The sequence below is a fragment of the Notolabrus celidotus genome, chromosome 5 (genome assembly GCF_009762535.1).
Source record: "Notolabrus celidotus isolate fNotCel1 chromosome 5, fNotCel1.pri, whole genome shotgun sequence".
Classification (NCBI taxonomy): Eukaryota; Metazoa; Chordata; class Actinopteri; order Labriformes; family Labridae; genus Notolabrus; species Notolabrus celidotus.
Window position 1 is genome coordinate 20146536 of NC_048276.1, and position 14925 is coordinate 20161460.

Consider the following 14925-nt stretch of genomic DNA (forward strand, 5'->3'; position numbering starts at 1 on the left):
CAGGAATACAGACGACATATTAGAGTTCAGATTGTCTTTTTATTGTCTTTGATTATGTCTAGGTGTATAAAAAGCATGCAAAAAATAGCTTCTTCATATATTTAGGTACATATTTACATCATAACATCTGCATTACATTGACATGTGCCATGCTTCTGTTTTGTTTTAACGACTACATTCAGAGGAAAGCTCGAAACAATACAAGACAGACACACAAACACAGAGCAGGCATCTTTAACGCACACGTCAGGAAAGTGCACAGATAAGATTCACAGCAGCAAGTGACCTTATAATATGTACAAACTCACTCTCCCACAATCCTCTTCGTTTGGATACATCTTTGACCTGAAACCATGAAATGAGTCCTGTTAGTGATTTTCCAGGAGCAATGCTCGGTTGGATTTTTCTCCTGTGGTTAATGCTAGGAGGGAAATCCTCAGCCAAAGCTGCACTATGTAGTACATCTGATGTTTTTGTGAATATGTAGGTGCATCAACATGAATCTGAATCCAGCTGAGATATGCAGGCAGGTTTGTAGAGAGACTAAATACCTCAGGGGTTTCTATAAGGATGAATTGTGCAACATTGCAAGTGCTGCAGCAACAGTTCCAATTAGATTTGCAGGCTCAATCAGAGTTGAGCTGATCTGCACAGAGGTCCTTTAAAGCTACAGTAGGTTAAAGGAATCTTTAATATTTGTATGGCTGAGTATCTCTTGTTACAAAAACAAAAGAGGTTTTGTTTTGTGAGAGTTCTCAATTATATTTGGGGGTCAATTCTTTGAAAAAAATGACAAAATGACAGACAACATTTATGTGCTTGGTAAGTTTGCATCCCATAAAAAAAACCTTTTGAGAATATTCTATGGAATATATTATGTTATTCTCCTGTGATGCACACAAGCTATAAGCTAACTGGAAATTATGGTTAGAGCTTACTTTGTGTATTAATGTTCTTGTATGAAGTGCTGTATGCTAGCTAAAGCTTTAATCAATATACAGTGTAAACTAAATTCAACTGTACGGAAGCCCAAAGTGGACATACATTCATACATTTTACATTACATAGTTTCCTCTTTTGTTAAAAATTACTTCTGGTTGATTCCTCAAATTCTAAAAGTATTTATCTCATTATCTCAAGGAAGCAATAAGTCATAATGACTTGATTTAATTTTTTTCTCCAATTCTTGACTTTTTTTCTCCTCATCTCAGGATAACAAAGCTTATGTTGTTGTTATAAAGGGATCCTGTTCTGCAGATGATGAAAATAATAGATTGACCATAAAAAACATCTGTGTTCATATCTGCTCAGATTCTGTGTAATTTGGCTGAGTTTAATGTATGAATCAATGGATAAAGATAAAAAAAATGCACAAAATTGAATGAGTACTTGAAACATTTTGAAGAAGGAGTATTATAGAAACAATTTTAACAAAGTGGCAAAAACCTTTTTGGCTTAAAAACTCAGCGTTTCCTTCATACTTCAACGTACACGTCTGTCTAAGGAAACAGCCATTTTTCTTATTTCTGATAGAACATGACACAAATCTCCTTAAAGTTTTCATGAGTTCTTAAAACTAGGAAAGTGACAGAAGAACATGACAGAACCATCACTTTTACGACAGCAGTAATAAAAAAGTAGCTGTTAATTAATTGTAATTAAAGGGTTAAATGTTTACTGATCAACCATCACTGCTTCTCTAGAGATGCTCTTGAATACAACACTGCAGTTTGAAGCTGCCCCTCTGCTCTGACTGCTGTGCATATAACAGGGTTTACGCAACATTCAAAACTCTCTACATGCAAAAAAAAAACCTGCAGCTGTCACAGATTTCAGACGCAGACAGGGGGAAGAAGTTGAAGTTGATTTCGTCTCACTTTTAAAATTCTCAGGTACTAAGAAGCAGAGTTGGGACATGCAGACATCAGAGTACTGCTTTTAAGAGCACAGGAGACTATAGGAACGTACCAACGTGCAGTTAATATGGTTTTTACAGGTGACGCTCTCGGGTCTGTCCTAAGTGTTGAACCGTACAATGTGAAATGGCTGGAAGGTACCAGTAGTGTTTTATGAAAGCACAATAACTTTAATATGTATCTGTAAGTGGAAAAGTGCAAATTTTTCATAGAAGACATTTTTTACAACAATGAAACTAAGACATAAAAGAGCAAGTAAGTAACACTGATGGTAAGATTACAACAATACAAAGCTCTGACATGATGGATGTCTGTACAAAGTTATGAAAGTAAAGCAGAAAACAAAGTTCTTAAAAGATATTTTCAGAAAAGAAGTGTTCTCAGCCATTTAAGAAATTAAAATATTACACATCATTTCATACTTTTTGGTTCAAACAGCCCTTCACTGAAGGTTACCCTGCACGTCAGTGTGTTCTTTCACTTACATCGTTCTCTGCAGAGACAAGAAACACAAACAGATACAGATAAACACAACCTTTAACTTGGAATACAACATCTCAAACATGAAGAGATTCATTTAGATCTTCCATCACCTCATTTTGGACGATAAAATAAAAAGATATGACGCTTTACATTCTCAGGTTATAATTAAATTGACAATCTGATGTCAGCATTCACAGTTTTTGTGCATAAAGCCTGTGTGAACATGAATCCCTAAACAAAGAGGCTCAATAACAACACGTGAAAAGCTTTCCCACTTACACCCCTCTGCGCTCTCCACGCTTCAGTTAGCATCCTTCACTGGAGGATACCAAGGGCAATGCTAATCGAGGAAATGCAAAGCGCCTCACTCTCTGTTTCTAATCAGCCACACTGCGGCTGGCTCTGAAGTGGATGGAGAAGTGTTGTTGTTGGCAGCCCGGGTCTAATCATGACATTGAAATGCTCCTTTTCACTGCGGTTCAAGTGATCAGAGCACTCTGCCAGCCAAACAGGCTTTCTACTTTCACACGGCCGGGAATCATAAAATGGAGTTATATAAACATTTTTGTGAGGCAGAGCTAATTTGGAGGCTGAAATGTTCGCACTGATTTCAACAGCCGAGACAAAAAAAACCACAGATTCACTTTTTCAAGTTAGCCAACCACCTGGAATGGTAAATGGGACTCAGACCTTAAGAACATAAAAAGTTTGTTTCATTCATCATTGCTTCTAATATTCAGATCCATGCTAACTGACTAGCTTATCCACCTTGAAAACTTACATGCCAAGATGTAACTTAAAGCTCCTGTGAGGTGTTTTAGTTGGTTATGAAACAGAATGAAATTCACAGCATTGCAAACTAGGCTATCAGCAACATGACTGACAGTTTCTATAGAGAAACTGTTGATGCCTGTAACCTGTATGGGGGAAGGTGTCAGACCAGATGATTGACAGTATGCTGAGGAAAAGCCTTTTATGACCTCTTCCACAGCAATGACTCATATGTTCAACTGTTAAGACAGTGGGAGGGGGTTTCTGTTAGAAAACACTGCTTACTCATGTACAGGACAAAATCAGCACAAAGATAAGAGCTGTTACTTTGTCCACAGGGGGGCGCTGAAATCTTCACAAACAGAAAGTTCCTCATAGGAGCTTTAAAAAACTCAGAAAGACACATTTGTAAAGGGCGGCACTAAAGTTATAAGGGAGGCAAGGGAGGATCAGATCGTGTTTTTTGGACCCTACCACTGACTTACGGAAAACACATCAGCAACAAGTCTTCTCTCAACACAGATTAATTCAGCAAATATTAAATAAATGAACCTATATAAATATGCATATAAAAAATAGTGAAAAAAATGACAACTTTGTAAATAAGGAAATTTAAAGCTCCTGTGAGGGTTTTTTTTAGTAGGTAAAGAAACAGACTTAAATTGAAGTGGGGTACACACTATAAGATATTCAAGCCTGATTCCTCCCTGCTGACAAAAGTCATCCCAATTTTTGATGGTTCTCGAGATTATCTTGTTGATTTGTGGCAACAACACAAGTGTTTCAACAACTGGTTCAGTAAAACATACCATGACCAAACTGACAAGGAAAGGAGTTTAACTAACAAAAGGTGATCAGATGTACTGGTTTAACGTTCCCTGTCACAGCCTTGGTGTAACAATGAGTGCTCCAGTGTCTCAATAAATGACAGAATGAGGCAAATACACAGACAGTTTAGCTCTTCTGTCATCAAAGAGTAGAGAAGCATTCACACAACAGCATGAACTTTAAATCCTGTTCATATCCACTTTACTATTTTACCCAGCAACGCCCTGGTTGTAGAGTTTGTCTAAAACCGTACGTCAAAAACATAGACACTACCTGGACAGTGCCGAATATCGTCTCAGCTTTTATCAATGAAAGTTTGACCTGAACACAAGCACTAAAATGTTGAATAAACAATCAATCCTGTCACTGATAATCCTTTTTATTGTGTAGGTCATGAAAATGCATAAGTATAAGAGTTTGACTATTTAAAAAGATCAGTTAAAAATTCCCCACAGTGCCTTTGAGAAATTAAATGTCCTTTTTTTGGTTGTCCAAAAAGGTCAGACCAGCCTCCACTAAGCATTAGGAAACAAACAATCCCCCATCCTCTGACCTCCTCTTCTACCCTAAAAAATTGGGTAGAAGAATTTCTCTAAGGCCCTAATTTGGCCAGAGAGACAATTTATGGGAAAATTCAAGTTCTTCTGTAACAAAAACTTGAACAACAAGATGATTCATGCCTTCAAATAAGCTCTGCATCCAAAAGTGTTGTATAATAAGAATTTAAAGAACAGGCAATAGGAGCAGTTTACAGTCATTTCTTTCAGTCTGTTCACACTCGCCACAAACACACTCCTCCAAATATCCCCATTTCTGTGACAAAGACTTTGCATCTAATAGAATGATACAGTATGACACTGAAGGACGGAGACAGCATTAGATAACAGGAACAAGACAAACACATAAAAGAGAAGGAGAAGAGGCGTAAAATGACTCCTAACACAAGAATCATGTGCTCAGGCAGAAAAGTCGACGTCCTTTCAGAGGGATCGCCTTCAGACAGATGAGTTCCTCTCCTTGAGGACAATGAAGGCAGCACAGAAGGAGCTTTGACGGTTATCACGCAGCTACATAATAAAAGCTTCTGATGGCACACATTCAAGGACAGGACTGTGAGACGAACACGTTTGATACCTCAAGACATCTATATACAATATTAAATATCACTGATTGGAAATTAAAAGCCCTGCAGTCCACTGAGAAGACATTTTAGTGTCATTTACATGCATTAGCCCGTGACGATCACTGACACAGGCTTTTTCCCCTTCAACAGGTTCAACTGGTGGCCTCAGACAGTCTGATGATGACAGCCCACTTTCAATCATGCAGATGATTAAAAAAATCTGAGTTGGACAGTTTATTTCGCATTAGAGTGTAATGCCAGCTGATCAAGATTTTCCTCTACATCAACATTAATGTGCACTGTTAATGATCCAGAAATTCAGCAGAGAGTTCCTCTTGTTATTGGCCCACCGATGGCAGTCACAACAGAAAGTGGTTGAGAGGTTAAGACAAGCAGGTTTGTAGGTCAAAATGAGTTCCCCGGAAGAAAAATCTGGGCATCTAGATACTCTGAGGCCGAAGCAGGAAGCAGAAGCAAAAGCAAGCCTGACTGTACAGGTCCGGATGTAAACACAAGCATCACATTAGATATAAAAAATTGAGTGTCGTCAGCGTATATAGTAATATGCCTGTAGTTTTACATGGTGTGGATGAAGGGGTGAGCACTCATTGATTCAAGCAAAGGGCTGTACAGAGGGTGATGTTGAAGAAAAAGCTCTGCTGTAAGCCTCAAGAGGAGGGCTCATCCTCATGCAGATCCTCCAGCTCTCCTTCTCGAGGTCCATCTCCTGTGCTGCTCTTTCTGAAAGAAGAAATTATAGAGTAAAAAAAAAACATTTATTAAGACACTGTTCAGACTTCACTCCCCAAATCCGTAACCATTTCTCCTTGTTTTTCTGTGACATGATGAATGTTAGAAACACCACAAATGCAGCATTACATGACAGCAGCAGCACAGGGATGGTAAAACTCTCTGATATGACAGCTAGGGTCTGTCATTTCTAATGATGGGGATAAGTGAGATTTGAGGAGTCTAAGATGATGATGGGCGCAGCAGCTGGTAGATGTCGAACAAACAGCGAGCCAGTCTGTAATGTGTTACCTGAGTGAGGGGTGAAGTTTTAAAGAGGGCCGGAAAGGCCACCCATCCCTGCAGCACATTGAGAGGGAGACAAGATGGAAAAGTCACAGGTGAGAGGGTAAAGGTCACCTCAGGGGTCAAGGATGTGGTTGCTGGTGGAGATGACCTCTTCCTTATGCACCTTACCTCTTCAATAAAAGAGGCGCTGTGGAGCTTTATAATGAGTTGGTCAACGGTTTGACCAACTGAAAAATTATCTTGATGTGAAGAGATATTAAAGGGCCAAGACGGGTTTTTAAAATGCAATGCGCTCAGGAATATTTTGGAAATACTTCTAATCTAGAAGAAACCTGCAGGACAATTTTTTGGAAACATAGAGTCACAACTAAAGAACAATAAAAAAGTTACAATTCCTGAGTTTGGATTTTAGGTTGGGAGAAAAGTACGATTTATAATCTGTCTGCTAAATTGTCTGCTATGCATGGCTGGCTGCAGCATTTCAATTACAAGTAACAGTGAGACCTTTATTGTTGTTGAAAATAGTTGATCTGTAATTAAACTTTTTCAAATCAATCAGTTTATGTTGCTAAAATAAATCTTAATATGTTTTTTTAACAAAATAATATTTTGTATAAGTTCTTTCACTGTGTTTCTCTGATTCCTGCTTTGATCTGATTATCATTCATCATATCCATTCTTTATAGAGATTTTGTCCTGGGGCGCTGGTTGCCTAGCGGTCCAAGTGCCCCATGAATAGAGGCTACAGTCCTCGTTGCAGTGGTTGCCGGTTCGACTCCCGTCCAGTCGACCATTTGCTGCATGTCGTCCCCCACTCTCTACTCCCCACATTTCCTGTCTCTCTTCAGCTGTCCTGTCAATAAAGGCAAAAATGCCCCAAAAATCTAACTTAAAAAAATAAATGAGATTTTGTCCAATACTGAAAGCGGTTGAAACAGACTGTAAAATGCTGTATAAGGCATAAGGTTGTTTGTTACTCTTTCAGTGCTCTAACTACACTTCAGTCCAGTCATGCAACAGTAAGCCTAACAACTACAGGACAATGGTTTTCTTTTTACATTTTCCAGCAGGGGGCACTACTGTTTAAAACTCCCCACACATCCTCTGAAAACACCTTAGATAGCAGCTCTGAGGCTGTGTAATGGGGAAAACCTCAGCCTAGAAAGAAGAGAAATTGTCTACTGAAGCTCTCACAATGAGAGATTACAGGTTCAGCACTGCAGTGGTCCATCCTCATGACAAACTCTGTTGGACACATAACAGAGATTAGTGTCCTGAGGGCACCCACACTACCGCAGGGAACAGCTACAGCTGCTCTGAGGTGCCCTGAGTGGTACTGTGTATGTTGAACCATGTGATAAGATGATTGGCTGTTTCCCCTGTGATGCTTTCAATCCATGTTACAGAAAATCCAAGGTCAGCCTTAGGCAAGTGCTGGATCTGTATCATTCTGTGTCTCACTGAACCCCTCTACCCTAGAAGGCTGAAAGCAACACACAAAGAAACACTTAGAAAGGCTGTAAGCTCCACAGCATACAATGAAAGAATGAATTATGGTGCTATGGCAACCCAAAGCAGCAGCAGCAGCTGCTGCAGGAGTGAATGCTGGTTAACCTGATACACGGAGAGAGGAGACAGGTGTGAGGTACAGATATAAACATATGTTAGAATCTACAGAAATCCCTGTAATAAAAACAAGCCTGTGGGGGGTTTATACATATCATATAAAACATATAGAGGTATTAAATGTAGAAGGGAGAGTGAGGTCAGACATCAGGACTGTGTGTGCTTACATGAGCAGGTTGCCAGGAGCAGACATGGACCTCTCCTCTCTCCTGCTCGGACACTCAAAGGGGTTACTGAAGGAGCGCTTCCTCAGCATGGCTCTGACCAAGATCTGAAACACACACAAGGGTCTCAAACTATTACTATGAGATAGTTTTATCACGTTAACAAAGGACCTTGGGGTCTTTATAGCAGCATTATGTCATCTTATAATAATATTTTTTATGCATTCCATCCTAACTTTGTTGACCAAAAGATTTAGCAAGCTCATGATCTCCGAGGCACTGCTATACTTTGCATGCTGGCACCAAAACTGACAACAATTTAAGACAATGATTGGAAGCCAAGTCACTACAGTTTGTGTTTGTTTTACTGACTGCTGTCCTCTGTTGTAGTTTGTTTAACTCTGCTGTAAATGTTCTGTATCTTGACATCAGTGTAAAAGGTGGAACCTTAAAGGATCTTTGTGTCTTCAGTACATTCTTGGATCTGCTTATAAATAATATATAACAACGTTTTTGGAGCCAGGACTGGAATCTTGTTTCCCCCACTCAGGGAAATTCGACAATGCTGAAATTTTAAAATGACTGTTTTACAATAATAGGCTGCAAGGCTGTCAACAAAAGAAGAGTTTTTAAAATACAAGATTCCAACATGGATTTCAGAGTGTCCTCAAGAGGCAACCTTGTATAAAGGGATGCACTGACGTTTTGCCAGTTTGTTCTCAGCCGGTCCTCGCCCTTCTCAGTCTCTTTTGTCAGGGTTGAATGTGCCCTTCTGACAACACCCTTGGCCCCAGCCTGGCCCCCCCAAGTAAAATTGGTCTAGAACCGCCACTGCTTACCACAGCAGAGAGACTGGGAACAAACTTGACAGAGTTCTGGATGTCCTCCTCCGTCACCTCCACCACAGAGCAGTGCTCCTCCTCCAGAGGCAGCGGGTCAGTACCTCCCTGGGTCACCCACTGGTCCATCTAAACACACACAAGCATCAAAATAACATGATAATTTAGCATACAGACATTATCCATGATCCACAGCTGGTAAAGCACAGTCATCTTAAACTTTATTGCAAGCCTCTCAGCTGTGTGTTGTTTATGTTTTCAGTATTTCAAATGATTGCTGCAGGTGTTAGTTATGATTAAGCACTTCTACCAACCAGCATACATATCTTACATTACTATAATTACAAACAATTTTCTTCCAGCCAGGCAGACGTCTGCTCTGCTTTATACTGAAACGCTGAAACACAACTGCAAACACTTCAGAGTTCAGACACATAATCATTCACAGTGGCCAGCCAGCTGGAGTTTATCTTTGTTAACAACACTTTGATTTAAAAAACAAGTCTGATGAATTACATATCTGTCTGCTGTTTTAAAAGAAAAAACAAAACAAAAAAAACAACAGCCTGTTCATCCACCTCCTACTCTCCCAGCCCATGTGTGGCATTCTGCTCCAGCCAAGTCATACCTACTGAAAAAAGTTTTCAAAGACTGAACACAAATATAAACTTTCTGAAAAAGTGGCTGTGTAAGTTCTTAGAAAGCCTTGACTGAGTGCTGCACTTCCTGGTAACATGTTTTCCTCTACAGCACCAGTGCTCTTACAGCACGATGACAGGATCTCCAGGATTCATACAAAGAAAAGTACTTACAATGTATTAGTCATAAAGGAAAACTCACTCACTGTAATAGCTTAAAGATGTGTTCATAGTCATTCAACGATTAAATCAAAGTTGATAATGTTTTTTTATAAGACTGGAAGGCAGAGAGAAGAGCTTTGAATATCCCATGACACAACAGAGCTGTTTGAGAAGGCCTGACATCCAGAAAAACAGGTTTTTGGGGGATACTTTGGATTCTGTTCAGCTGGAAACTCAAAAATCAGAACTGAGGCAAACCAAAAATCTAAGATATCATACAGTCACTGTCTGTTCCGAGCTCCTTTTACTCAAAACAAGTTATGAAATACTTGAAACCCAAGATGCTGGTCTCAGTGGTGATTTTGAATGAGTTGGAGGCAGACACTTCCAGTTGCAAATGTTCTGCCTGACAAATATGTTCTATTTTAGCTGTTATTTTACATCTTTTTAATGTACAATAGTTATGTATCTTGTATTATGTTTGTACACTACAAGTCACAAGTTTGGACACACCTTTTCATTCAATGGTTTTTATTTACTTAAATATTTTCAACATTGTAGTTTAATACTGAAGACAATAAAACTATGAAATGGTTTTGCCATAATATGGATTACAGCAGTGGTCAGATAGGGCTATCCATTGTGTACTAACCCTACCTCTGAACAACACAACTGATGGTCTCAAACACATTAAGAGGGCAAGTCATTCTACAAATGAACTCTTGACAAGGCTCATGTTCATTAGAAACCATTCCAGGAGACCACTTCATGAAGCAGACTGAGAGAATACCAAGAGTGTGCAAAGCTGTCATGAAGGAAAAAGGGGGCCACTTTAAAGAATCTAAAATATAAAACATATTTTGGTTTGTTTAACACTTTTTTTTATGAAAAGGTTTTATGTCTGTTGGAGTAAAAAGTGTAATCTCTGACATTTTGATTTGATATTCTCCAAATGTCCAGGGGTCTCATTTATAAAAGAGTGCGTAGAATCCCTACTAAAAGAGTACGTACTCCGAAAACCCGGAAATGGCGTGCGCCAAAAATAATTCTGATTTATAAAACCGTTCGCACGCAAACTTTACGCAATGTTCCGTTTATAAATCACAAACCACCTGGAGATATGCGCACGTAGATCAGCCTCGTATTCCGCCCTTTTCACGCCCACATTCAACCATATACGGTCAATGCAAAGCACGTTATGAATGAAGATGCATACAAATGAGCCGGAAGATCAAAGGTTCTCACGGTGAATCACAGCAACAACAGAGAGGAAGACGGAGAAAATAAAGTTTCTGACACACAAACCGTGATCCTCGTGAATGAAACGGAGTTCAGTGAGCACGCATTGTTTGTTTCTTTCTGCAGGAGGGACACAAAAGAAATAAAAACGAAATAAAAATATGGAGTGACTCCACGTCGCTGCAGCGTGTATCCGTCAGCAGTGCCAGAGCATCCATCATTCATCATTACCCATGTCTCACTGCGGTGTTTCATGTTTACAGGACACAGACTTTTTACTTCACATTACAGAGAGCTCACGTCCTTCAGAGATCTCCTCTCTCTGATATTATCTGACAGAAGTTTGATCCGTGAATATAAGTTTTAATGTGCTGGTTTCATCACGGGCAGCTTGGTCTGGGCTCTGACTGATTATGATAATATGTAAGATAATAACTGTGAGAACCGGGCATGGCTTTACTTCCATATTTTTCTCATTAACACAGTAAACACATGCAGGTGATGAAGATGTGATCAGTGTGTGAGGCAGCCGGGGCCGTGTCTGTGCGCTCCGTGTGCGTCGTACAGCAGTCTTTATTAAAAGTATAACTACACGTAGTGACTCTGCACAGCGTTAGAAACACTGAAAACATGACTGTCACTTTGCTCCGCGGCCGATTTACGTCCTCTGATATAACTTTGGTTTTTACCTCCCGACGAACACGTTAGGATACGGCCCGTGTGTTTCCTCTACACCTCAGAGGAATGTAAAGGTGAGACAAAGCTGATGAAACATTTGATGAACTTTAAGACACGCTTTTATTTTTTAATGACAGCTTATTGGAAACGACTCACAACAAACAAACGTTCAAATAGAATATGCATATTTTAGTGATGATGGTGACGCGGGTCTGTAAATATGTTCTTATTCAATGAATGAAATGTGTAAAAGGCATCAAAATATAATCTGACTTCAGTTCTCCCTCTCACCAACTGCGTCGCCAATTTCCCCCTGCCTCTAAAATGTACGTACGCCTGGGTCAGAGTTTGCTTACCGGTAGTCACATTTTCACGTCAAGTTTGTTTTTTATAAATCACAAACTTGGCGTGAAAACAGGCGTACGCCAGTTTCAGGCCCCGTTTTGTGCGTAAGCAACCTTTATAAATGAGACCCCAGTACATTAAAAGTCTGCATTGACTTCAGTAGTGAGTGACAGAGCAGATTTTATAGGTCTATTTGCATTTCCACTTTCATCAACCTGGAGATTTAAAGTTAGGTTTAGATCCCCTCTTAAAATTATTGTTGAGTGCAAAAGTCTGACAGAATACTTTCAAGCTTATTGAAAAATGATGGATTGTCTTCATTAGGTGCATACATGTTTACCAGGGTAATATTGCTTGACTCCAGTGAGCCATTAATAAAAATATATCTTCCATTTGGATCTCCTTGTATTTTGTTGACTTTGAAATAGATTTTTTGGTTGGACAATATAGCCACACCAGATTGCTTTGAGGATTGCCCTTCACCAAAATCCTCTCCAACCCACTCTCTTTTTAAATGCGATACATTGCCGATACAGAGTGTTTTAAGATTTGAATGTCAGTGTTGATATGTTAATCATGATGTATTGTTTTTTTTCAATGTCCTTTTTGGCACACCGCAGTTGAGCCACCCCAGTGTCTTTCTGCTACCTGCTTCTTCTGTGATGGAAACAAACGACACCACAACAACAACACTTTTGAACGGCACATTCAATTTAAAGAAATACTCCCAGACAGGGAAATTGACAAGTCAAAAGTAAAATACACTTTGTGTCTGATGCAAATCAAACATTGCCAAAGTAGTTTGAGTTAGAGCTACCACCTACAGGCTAAGTGTTCAGGTACAGCTAACCTGACCAATGTCAATCGGCATCAGCATCATAAAAGCATGCAGAAATATGCTCCACATTATTTATATGCTCTCTTGCATACTTCTTAATGTGTAACAGTGCTATCCTTCAAAATATAAATAAATAAATCAGTCTTTCACAATAAAAGCACCCTGAAGCTGTCTCCTCTACCTCTAAGAAATGGTTTATTTCCAGCAGTCATTTGATTCCAAAATCAAGACACTGGTAAGAATTGCTTTACATTGTTAATATGCAATTAATGGTGATTAAAAAGCAGGCCTAATTATCTATTTAATAGATTTAACAAATCTTCGTCTTTCAACTAATTCTTAAGTAAGAGATGTGTGCAAGTATGTTTGTGTTTATTCGCACTTGCACACATGATGCACGACAGCCTAATTATATCTGTTCCACAGACACAAACATTCTCTGGTGAGAAAATGACTCACTACCATGTTATTAGACTATGTCATGGAAACACGACAGGATTGGAGAATGACGTGTCCACGGCTGGTCCTGGACCTGTACTACTGTTGTAGCTCGGTCCTCCATGGCGACAGACAGGTTTCATCATGCCCTGAAGCTACACAGCACTTCTAATGATCCCCAATGTGAGGTCAGAATCCTCTCCGCCAATCACAGCAGAGAAAAGCACAGTCATGTTGCATCTGAACAATGAGAGCCTCGTTATGATCAGCTGCCTGTCACCCTGAACAATAAGTGACTGACTAACACCGTGTTCTCCTTTCCTCACCACCTTTGTTCTCTTTGTTACCTTCATCTCAGGGATGGTGATCCTGTTGTCTGGGTTCTTGTCGAGCATCCGCAAGATCAGAGTCCGCAGCTCCTCACTGATCGTTGGCCTGAAGGAAACACAAGATAATGATTCAGGGAAATGTTTTGAAGGCTGGATTGTTTGTGCATTTTGTTATGTGAGGACACTAAAGCCTCTGATTTATTCCAGCTTCGCTCAGGGATGTTAAAAATAATAGTAATGTGATGCACTTGAAATGAAGCTACGTCTACTTCCAGCTGCATTTTCAAAACCAAAAAGTGAACATGATTTTGAAGGCCGTGGAAAGGAAGAGCAAAGACAGAATCATTAATTCTCTCCCATCTGCAGCTCTCTGTTGTGTGATTGTGTGTGCCGTCAGACAGAATTAACAGAAGATCTTCTTTTCTCACCTCAGAGAGTACGCCTGTCACTTATTATCACTCAGAATACAGTCGAGTGTTTGCTCAGCTAAGCAGTAGAACAAATGACAGGGATGTTGATGACCCATGGATAATCCAAATGTCTATGTTCTTTTTGTGACAAGCCTAACTAACACAACTCAATGCTACACACACAAACACACACACACCCTCTTTCTGTCTGCTGAGAGAAAAACTAACCATATGCAAATCTGTACACTTGGTTTACAAATCTCAGCACACAGTTTATAATCCTTGTCTTCTAATTTGCAATCTGTGGACTTGGTTTTGTAAACTGTGGAACATGTCCACTGCAACTGCATTCCCCAAGTGAGCCGAGATAATTCACTCCAGATAACCTTGGATTTGACCCTTCCCACATACTGCACATCAACGAGCACTCATTATTAATCTGTGTGCACATTCTTTACTTTGGGACACTGTTTTCTTCATCAGCCAGCATTTCTTTCTCCAGGCCTCTTAGATCTTCAGACATGGGAACCCGTCAAATTTTAAACTTGCCATGCTTTTGCTAAAGCCCCTCAGCTGTGGAATAGCCTTCCATCTTCAATCAGCTCTGCCCCCTTCATTGACTCTTTGTAGCCGAGTCTTCAAACACCCTTTTGTATGTTAGCATTTGAGATTTCTCATCCTGAATGGTTGGCTTGTCTTCTATATTATACTGCTTTTTTTCTTTTTCTTCTGTTCCATTGATACACATAATTTGCTTTGGTATTTACTAGGGGTGGACTTAGAACCGGTTCCAATAGATCGATTCCATCGGAATTGTACACCTCAAATGTTACTGATTCATCTTAACGATTCATTTCCCAGCACGACGTCACCTCGTGGTACGTTGCATTGCGTTACACACTCTGCGGCGCCAACTCCTTCAACCATGAGGCTCCAGGGACCAAGTCCGGACCCACGAAGACGAAAATGAGGCACAGAGAGCGGGTAAAATACCTCCGCGATGACCCCCGGAGGCAAAGTGTTTTTCCTCTCCAAATTCAAAGTATTTTCCTCCAGGCTT

General features: G+C 39.8%; 1 protein-coding gene across 3 annotated transcripts in view; it reads right to left on the reverse strand.

The window, feature by feature from the left end:
• Positions 1-19: 19 nt before the first annotated feature.
• camkk1a (calcium/calmodulin-dependent protein kinase kinase 1, alpha a) overlaps positions 20-14925 on the reverse strand; it is a 100478-nt gene continuing 85572 nt past the window's right edge. Inside the window, exons 13-17 of one of the 3 annotated variants that reach the window (XM_034683899.1) lie at positions 13474-13561; positions 8789-8917; positions 7953-8056; positions 6163-6210; positions 20-5862 (exon numbers count right to left, since the gene is read on the reverse strand). In XM_034683899.1, coding sequence (XP_034539790.1) covers positions 5790-5862; positions 6163-6210; positions 7953-8056; positions 8789-8917; positions 13474-13561 — 442 coding nt within the window. In that variant the 3' untranslated portion in view covers positions 20-5789. Of the gene's footprint in view, positions 5863-6162; positions 6211-7948; positions 8057-8788; positions 8918-13473; positions 13562-14925 lie in introns of those variants that run through there. The other 2 variants (XM_034683900.1, XM_034683901.1) reach the window with 2 other exon arrangements.